Source organism: Olea europaea, chromosome 16 (assembly GCF_002742605.1).
Source record: "Olea europaea var. sylvestris chromosome 16, O_europaea_v1, whole genome shotgun sequence".
In the NCBI taxonomy this organism is placed as follows: Eukaryota; Viridiplantae; Streptophyta; class Magnoliopsida; order Lamiales; family Oleaceae; genus Olea; species Olea europaea.
In genome coordinates this window covers 2524267-2534021 of record NC_036252.1, presented here as the reverse complement: position 1 = coordinate 2534021, position 9755 = coordinate 2524267, and the positions used below count along the sequence as shown (strand labels likewise).

Sequence of the window (9755 nt, the reverse complement as noted above, 5' to 3'; positions counted from 1 at the left end):
ATGTCAACTCTTCTAAGAGTTTTGGCATGCAATAGTCGGCCAAGGCAATCCATATTGAAACAAAAAATGAAAAGATTATATTTCTATGAGAAAATTTTGCACTGAATGTGTATATCATACTTTGTCTCATCTAATGATTTAGATATTCAGATTAACGTGAAAAAGAAAGCATAAAAAACCACGTGGAACGTCTTTGTAAAAGCATAAATTTTAGATAGTAAAATTTCGTGTACTTATATTAACATAATAATCTTTGTTAATTATATCATACTTTAATTGCAATAAAGGTCGTTTATGTTCGCTTTTTTTTTTTTTTTTTTTTTTTTTTTTTAAAAAATGCTACATGTACATTGTTGTCTACATTAATTTTGACATCTTCCCACGTTACACCCATCATAACCTTTGATTTTCTTAACACCCTTTCACATACTGACCATGTTCTGACACAGTAAACAACAATGTATACATAGCATGTTTCTTCTACAATTATCTCCCGACTCTTTTTTACTTTTAGCTTATTTAATTAATTAGCACATCTTGCTTCTGATAACATTTTTATCCAAATATTCTTTTTTAGTGAAATCTATACTTTGTCAACAATTTGTATTTGTAATTTATCTTTACTTATTTAAAAATACAAGAAAAAATAAGTTATTCTTATTCCTTACTAATGTATTTTTTGATTGTCATAGAGACAATATTCCCTAATAAATTTAGGGAGCATTTGAGAATCATTTTTTTTATGTAAAAATGCATTTTAAAATAGTAACTTGATGGGAAGTGTGTAGTTGAAAAATAAGAAAAAGTTTTTAATCTACGTATAATATTATTTTAATAAAGAATGTGTAATTGAAAAGAAGAGAGAAAAATGTATTTTGAAAAAAATGGGTATCAAACAGGGGCTTAATGTAAATAGAATATTGAGGATAAAATACGATGAAAAAAGTTGAGAATGTAAATGTAAAGACGAGCAAAAGCTATGGACCTTAACGACAATTAAAATGTGTTGTAAATGACAAAAATTGTGGTGTTAATACAATTACTCTAAAAAATTTAAATTTATGCACTACAACAATGTTATCTATTTTGATAATTTACTTTGCTTTTTTCGAGAATTGTTATATATACATAGGACCACTTTTAAAGAGAAGGAAAAGAATCAACCTACTAATATTTTCGGCAATTTATTAATTTATAAACAATAGAAGAAAAGTGGTGAATAAGTGAATAGCACTTACGAATTCATTCCTAATGTGTGATTAAAAATGAAATTTGATCAAAAAATTAATAAATGTTGCCGAACGGAGACAAACCTATCATAACCAAAGCAGCAAAATGTTAGATTTTTAGTCGACATAAATTTTGTCTGTGTGCGCTCAAGTCAATTAATTGCGATAAGATCACTTGACAAAGGAAAATAATGACATCATAGGCAAGAAATTGGCAGTGAAAACAAAGAACCAGAGATGAACATTCATACTCTTGTGTATATATATACTTACATTAGTTACCTAGACAGATTCATACATGTGAAAGCAACTTTTAGTCCGTCTTATGCAAATTATGAAGTATGTACAAGGAAGCAGAGGACAGGAATATACACACAGAGTAGCCTAATAGATCCACACCAGTTGTTATGGTGACCATCTTGCTTCTTTCAAACATCTTTACCAGCAGGATCATGACGATAACGTGTCCCACTTTAGTCTTCAGTTCATCAAGTGAACTGATCTTCATCCACTTCGGCCTCTCCTACACGTGAATAGTTATAATCAAAGGTAAAAATGGAGTTCAACATGTACTCTGTGCGGCCTAAACATACTGTACACATTCCTCCTCGACTGAGATTGATATTCGTGTAATTGGTCTTGATTCATAATAGTATATAATGTAGTGCTGAGTAAGGGTGTCTGATCTCGAGGGGTCATATTCTCACAACACTAGAAGAAATAATGGCACGTCGAATGTTTATTAGCAAAAAGCATCATAAGTAGAATCTTATGAGAACTTATGGAAAAGGTAACCGCATCGCATGGAGAGGAAATTACCTTTAAAGCAAACATCCCGAACAAGGAAGATCCCTTGAGGGCACGATCAATAGTAGGCGGTACATCAGGAGGCACGTTTGAAATAAATAATCCATACAAGCCCATGCCAAATATTAACATGACAGTCCCAGCAAGGTATACATCTGAATCAATGAGAAACCGAACATTAATCAATCGATCAGAATTAACCGAAGAATTAAGTCGAAGGATAAAGAAATACAGGTGAGTCATGGATTAGTAGTTCAATCAATTTCTTTCAATGCGTGAACTTATCCTTCAAGTCTTGACAATTTAAGAAGCAATTGCATAAGGTTACCAAATTATTAGTTATTAATCTTGTAGTCTCGAAAGAGTAAGTAATTGCCTCGAGTAACTGAAAAAGGTCGACAACTTCAGTTTTACGAGGTTGAAACTTGAAATGGTCCGTAAGATATCAATTAAAGCAACATTTTTCATCAACTAAAATTTCGTGGACTCACCAATAGCTTCAACTAATCGTAGAACCATTTGTCCTGTGTGAATTCCTTTGACACAGCTCGACCAATATACCTTATACGCATCAAATATGTAAACGCATCCCTACAAATATCTAAATCCATTGGTAAGTCAAGAAACAAATGAATTGACACAGAAAACAGTGAAAAAACACATGCCAAGAAATATAAAATTCCTGAAAGTAAACCAAGTTTCTTCTGCTGATGCCATAATTGAAGTGCAACATGGATTTATTACACGTGTAATTAAAGCGGATGTTATGGTCCCATTTGTACAATTCAACTTTTTAATTTAATGGAAATAAAAAAGAAATGTTGTATCCCAGAACAAGAAGAGGTCCTTGTAATCTTATGTGACATGAAATTTAGTGATAAAAAGGATGCCCAACAGAGAACTTACATTGAGAAAGCAGAGCAAGGAACCGGCCAATGATCCACCAACAGCAAGAAGCGCCAAAAAGCGGAAGTCAAATATCGCCTGATCAGATGTACAAAAACATATTTCATTATCTAGACTACACTCTTTAAGAAAGTAAAAATGTAAAATCATATTAAGAAGTTTGTTATGATGAAAAGGCGTCTTAATGTAAACCAGAATACCCAGTATAGCTTTAACGACCAGCAAGAGAAGAAGCCAATAGGCCACCGATTATATAATTAGATGACGAGATTATTATATACTGTTAGTCAAGTCCTTAAAGCTCTTCCCCCTACAAAATTGAACTATGAAAGCTTCCCATTAGAAAGCTCCGTTTTACCTCCCCATACTAAAACTTCTCAGGTATGAAATTGAGATACATATTCTGTAAAACAATAAAGACTCGTCCTATCATAACCTACTAGAGTTAGTATTATAGATCACTGAAACACTGGTTAGATTTGAAGAACACTAATGAGTTTATATAACTGATAATGCTTAAACTTTGAAAGTAAGAAGTTACCAAGCTACTACGATGTCCCTGATGTCAATTTTGCTAATGAAGTAGAAGCATTGTCTCTCCTACTACGGAAAGAATAAAAAAGTGCCATTTTTAAGAGAAAATCGGCGTGTTAAGATGATGCCTATAACACGTGAGAAAAATCATAAGCTATGCTAATGGGGTCGATCATCCACAAACCAAGGTATATGACAATCATCAGAGGCACTATTAACAACTGTCTGAAGTAAGGGGTTTCACTCTTATTAGCCTCTAGAAAGCATGAATTTGGATTCTCTTTTTGAGTGAAGAATTAATTTTTCTGATAAAAGACGCAGATTTCTACGAATGAAAAAGAATTATTTTTCTCCAATCAAGAAACATACATGATACATCGGATTAAGAACATGTCTAACATTGAACACATCTCAATGAAGTTCCAATACATGCATATTTTCACACAAACCTCCAAATGATTTCAAAGATGGAAAGTATCAAGGGAATGGCAAAAATCAACCATATAAACAAAGTTTAGGTACCCTTTCAATGGAAGACTCAGTGGACTGAACAAACCGCACAACAGGGTTCCCATTCGGATTCGCCAACGCATAGTTGTAGGCCTTATCCGGGGGCTTAGAGGACTCGACAAACGATGACTTTATTGATGGCTTAGCTGATTTAAGGTTTTCATTTTGTGTGACTGATGATGATTCATGCGATGAAGAGGAAGAAGAGGGTAGAGAAGCCAGTGAAGGTGAAGATCTAGTTCTTGGAGAGTGTGAAGATATGCAGAGGCAGAGGGAGAGTGGGTTGGCTGAAAGTGAAGAAACCATGGCCGCCATTGAAGATTTTTTGAAGATAGTTTCACAAATGATCAATTTCTGAAAAATCTTTAGTGGTACTCGAAACTGATAATGATTTTTTGTGGACCGTATGTCCTCTCAAGATGCCTCAACCGAACTCTTCCAGTGATTACCTGGCTTTTCGTAAAGTTTAAATTATAATATATGTTGGTTAAAAATAAATTTTTATATTTAGCTGCCGTATGAGCTATATTACAATAAAATTAAGAAGGAAAAATATAACCGTTATGACTACATGTAAAAGATAAAAAGTCAAATATGATGATTTAATGTCATAAATAACGATCATATTTTTCATTTTAATGAATAAATAATTGGACTCGAACAGGACCTTATATATTGTAAATTTATTTATATCAAGTCGTTGAAAGAATAAAATTTTTGTTGTGGATCATAATTTGTATGATAGAAATGAAATTATGAAAAAACGTTTTTTTTTCTTATTTATACTGATTGTTTACGAAATTTTGAGTCATAATAAATAGATTTCTTTTCAAAAAGGCTATTTATTTGAGTTTTTCAATTCATCCTATTCATCTATTATCCATATATTTTATATATTTGATCAATTTAAATTAGAATTGAGCTTAATTCCTTGTCCAATCGAGTTTCGATTCCCGACAAAATTTCTTATCGAGAGTACTTAAACATATATATCCTACTTACTATAAAAGAGGCAGTATGCCAATTACTCTTCCTTCAGGACGTATTTTGAGTTTTCCTATTTTACCCTTTAATATCCCATTTCACTTTTGAAACGTGGTCTAATGATCTTCTCTGTTTATGCTTTTTTTCCATATTTTAAGTCCATTTTGGACTATTGCAGATCTGCCAGTCGGAATTATTGACTTCCCTATCTCACAAATGGAAACAATAATGATATTATTAACTTTCCTCTCACAAAGGAACCCACTAATGGTCAGAAAATCCATTTCTTTTGGTAAATAATCTATCTCTCCGCGCTACATGGAGAGATCAGTTGGCACTTTTTTTTTTCAGTACAATCACTTTTCGAACCATTATTTCCATTTTCTCACGCAACTTCAAATTCTTTCTTTCTTGTTTTTTTATTTAATTTTAATTTTTTTTACCTTAAAACAGTGAATATGTTTTTTAATGTTCATTTATGTCCGCTCATGTTCACATTAAACGGGTTATTTTGTGGAATTTGTTTTTTTGGAAGGTCATTTGATTTGCATTGGAAGAAAACCAACATGGAGACCACAATAAATGTTACTTACTACAACTTTGCATTGATACTATTTCAGCTTCTTATTTAGCTAATTTTCATCATTTATGAATGATTTATTATGTGATTTTAATGTTATGTCTCAGTCCTTTTGTTGAGAGTGGTTAAAGTGATCTTCATCTATTGCATTGTATTTTCTTAGCATTATGATCTATCGGGTAATATTTTTACTACTTTTTTTCCCAATAAACTTTCTTCCGTGTTCAATGGTTACATATTAATATTTTGGTACATAGCACAATTATGAATTGTCAAAAGTTTGTAAACTTTGAAAGATTAGTATCATCCCCATTGATTTCTTCCTTGGGAAAAAAATTGGTTAGCAAACACTTTTGAGTTGAATTTTACTAGAATATTATCCTTGTTAAATTTCACCAATGATTGTCAATTTCTATAAGATTTAGGTGAAAATTAAACGAATCCATTAATATTTGATACGTTAATATTACCTTAAAAATATTACAATTCGTGCATTGCACGGGCGTGAGAATGTGGGCACTATTCATTCAAAACGTATTTTATGTTTCCCTATTTTACTCTTGAATATCCCATAATATCTCACTTCACTCCTGAAATCACTACTAATGATCTTCCTACGTGTGTGTGGTGCTACTATTTGGCCTGATTTGAATTTTTAATTAAAAAAAAATAGTTGAAGTCATACCACATAATAAATTTTTTTTAAAAAAATGATGTAAATTATATTAAGAAAATTATTGTGAAAAAATAATAAACATTAATAAAATAATTAATTTTTTTAATAAAAAAACATAATAATTTTTTTTTAAAAAATGATGTAAATTATATTAAGAAAATTATTGTGAAAAAATAATAAACATTAATAAAATAATTAATTTTTTTAAGAAAAAAACGAGTTATACGTATTTTTTAACACACACGTTTAATGTACGTTTAATTATTTTCGATATTGATTTAGATCATTCGACATATCTATGATATAATTCTCGAAATGAGCTTTGAGTGAATATAGAAGATTTATGTATTTAACTATTATACAATCGTTGATGAATTTTTAAAGTTAGTTTGTTATCGAAATTCTAAATTTTTGAAATGATGTCTCTTTTGAAATAAAAAAAAATTAAAAGTTTATTAGGAAAATTTCTAAGTGATGTCAAAAATTTTATTAGATTATTTAAAAAATTAATTGATCGAGAGGAAAAAGGAACAATAAGTTCAAAAATCCTTAAAAATGATCGAATTTCTTTTATATATAAGTCTTTTTCAGATATTAAAATAATCAAGATGTAAAATTAATTGGCCTCAATTTTGTGTTGATATAATTAAAATGTATTTTCTGGGGATATGATAAATGTTCCCTTGATGCATGGATTAAAAACCCAAATTATTGGAACTCATAATTTATATATCAAACATTATTTTAGTCTGAGTGGTTATTTTACATATAAAGGACGTATTTGATGATAACTTATTCAATATAATTAAATCATGTAATTAATCGAATCTTTTTTTATTGTTCAATATCCAATCGATTTAATGAATTTTTTTATTTACGTGTAATATTATTTTATAGAAGATTCTGCGATTGAAAATAAAAGAGAGAAAAAAATTAATTAATTAATGGAGCCAAACACAAGCTGAGGCACAATATAATATTTTGTAACTTAAATGGGGTTGAGATTTTTATTTAATCACCCAATTTTGATATATTTGAATTTAATCCTCCAAAATTTATATACATCTAAAATATTCAATGTCGTCGACTAAATTAATCCATGTCTTTTCGACTGAGTATTAAAAATATTCAATATTGTGCTGCTGCTGTTTTGTCCAATTTGAATTTTTACGTCCAAAAAAAATAGTTGACGTCATACCACATAATATATTTTTTAAGAAAATGATGTAAATTGTATTGAGAAAATTGTTTTGAAAAATAATAAATATTATTAAAATAATTGATTTTTTTTTAAGAAAAACGAGTTATACGCATTTTTTAACACACACGTTTAATGTACGTTTAACTATTTTCAATATTCATTTAGATAATTCGATATGTCTATGATATAATTCTCAAAATGAATTTCAAGAGAATATAAAAAATTTATGCATTCGACTACCGTATAATCATCGACATATACTACAATAAAAGAGTGATTGTGGTGAGCACTATTCATTCAAGACGTATTTTGTGTTTTCCTATTTTATCCTTGAATATCTTATAGTATCTCACATTACTCCCGAAATCACCACTAATGGTCTTCCTACGCATGAGTGATGCTACTATTTTGTCTGATTTGAATTTTTACGTCAAAAAAAAAAGAATATATGATACCACATAATATTTTTCTAATAAAATGATATAAATTATATTGCGAAAATTGCCGCGAAAAAATAATAAGTATTAATAAAATAATTGATTTATTTTAAAGAAAAAGACAAGTTATACACATTTTTAATACATACATTTGATGTACGTTTAACTATTTTTTATATTTATTTAGATAATTCGATATGTCTATAATATAATTCTCAAAATAAGTTTCAAGAGAATATATAAGATTTATGCATTCGACTACTGTTTAATAAATTTTTAAAATTAGTTTATTAACGAAACTCTTAATTTTTTAAATGATGTCTCTTTTGCCATTAAAAAAAATTTAAAAGTTTATTACGAAATAGATTCGTATAAAAAAATATATCAAAGGAAAAAATTTTATTGCGGTATCTCCGTGCACCACGGAGCATAAATTTGCTCCTAGGTGCCAAGAGATTACAGAGCAAATGCCCCGTGCAACAATATATATGTTTTTTTAAATGATGTTACATGTCATTTTTGTTGTTTTTGTTTTTTTTCATTGGGTGATTTATACTTTTTGTGTCAATTTTTTTTCACTGGATGATTTATTTAGTGTCTTTATAAAAATCTATCATAAATTTTTTATATTCTCTTGAAACTCATTTCGAAATCTATATTATAGACGCATAGAATGATTTAAATGAATATCGAAAATAGTTAAACGTACATCAAACGTGTGTGTTAAAAAATGCGTATAACTCGTTTTTTCTTTAAAAAAAAATCAATTATTTTATAAAAAATGTTTATTATTTTGTCAAGATAATTTTCTCAGTATAATTTACATTATTTTCTTTAAAAAAAAATTATGTGTATGACATCAATTGTTTTTCTTTTGGACGTAAAAATTTCTAATAAAATTATTATCACTTTATAATTTATATGTGTTATAAGTTATTATACTATTTTTCCTACTTTTCTCCATTTCTTTACGCAACATATATAAAAAAATATATATACTTCTTTTCTTCATTCCTTTACGCAACAAGTAATCAAATTTGTAATTTTATTGAGAGAAATAAATAGATATTTTGACACGGTAATATTACCTAAAAAATGACATAGTATATGTATTGCACAGGTGGAAAACTAGTATATTAAACGAAGCAAAGGGTGTCTCGACTCGCTCCGAACCACATTTTCCTGACTTAGGCACTTGTTTGATTCCCACTATTTTCAAAATATAAATTTTTTTTTCAATCATACATTATTCAATAAAAATAATATTACACGTAAATTCAAAATTTTTCCTTATTTTTTACCACATATTCTTCGCCAATTGACTATTCTAAAATGTATTCTAAGGCCATGTTTGATTGGCAAATCTTTTCCATGATTTTTTCCCACTTTCAAGTGTTTGATATAATTTTTTTTGCCATAGAATTCAAGTTCCATGTTTTCTTGGATTTTGGACTTTTCTAGTTTTTTAAGGATATTGGTGGGAATTAATTTTCCTGATTACTACAGTATATATGTATTTTTTTTCTTCTTTTTTTTTTTGGCAAAATTAACAAATTCTAAGAATTATTGTAAAAAAAATATTTTCTTTTAATTAACAATTTTTATATTAATCAAAGCCAAACAAACACCAAAAGATAGTTAATTTTTTTGAATTTTTTTTGTTTTTAGCAATGAAAACAAATTTCATCCCCAATACTGTAAAATTTATCCCTTTAATTGAAAATTTTCATGTAAAATAAAGTCAAACGAATATAAAAACACTTTTATTTCAACATTTTTCACGTGAAAATTTATACCAATCAAACACAATAATTTACAATTATCAGGAAAATAATTTCCAGACAATTCAATTTTCTGGAATTAATTTTCGATTCAATTCAATTTCGCCAGA

At 28.6% G+C, this 9755-nt stretch overlaps 1 protein-coding gene across 2 annotated transcripts; it reads right to left on the bottom strand.

Moving 5' to 3' along the window:
• Positions 1-1447: 1447 nt before the first annotated feature.
• LOC111411691 lies at positions 1448-4435 on the bottom strand. 2 transcript variants are annotated; one of them, XM_023042248.1, is made up of 5 exons: positions 3999-4435; positions 2943-3020; positions 2528-2627; positions 2049-2191; positions 1448-1940 (listed from the first exon to the last, which is right to left on the bottom strand). In XM_023042248.1, exons 1-5 carry the CDS (start codon positions 4299-4301, stop codon positions 1773-1775), a joined length of 792 nt encoding a protein of 263 aa, XP_022898016.1. In that variant the 5' UTR covers positions 4302-4435; the 3' UTR covers positions 1448-1772. The 2 variants fall into 2 exon arrangements, with proteins under 2 accessions (XP_022898016.1, XP_022898015.1); XM_023042247.1 differs by having other exon boundaries at positions 1448-1752.
• Between the last annotated feature and the right edge of the window lie 5320 nt (positions 4436-9755).

Bases quoted from the DNA above. Each gene is read 5' to 3' on its own strand.
- LOC111411691 (XM_023042247.1), bottom strand. From the start codon at position 4,301: ATGGCGGCCATGGTTTCTTCACTTTCAGCCAACCCACTCTCCCTCTGC. The intron at 3,021-3,998 runs GTACCTAAACTT...ACATCTGATCAG, and splicing joins CTGAGTCTTCCATTGAAAGG to GCGATATTTGACTTCCGCTT. The intron at 1,753-2,048 runs GTAATTTCCTCT...ATTCACGTGTAG, and splicing joins TCGGGATGTTTGCTTTAAAG to GAGAGGCCGAAGTGGATGAA.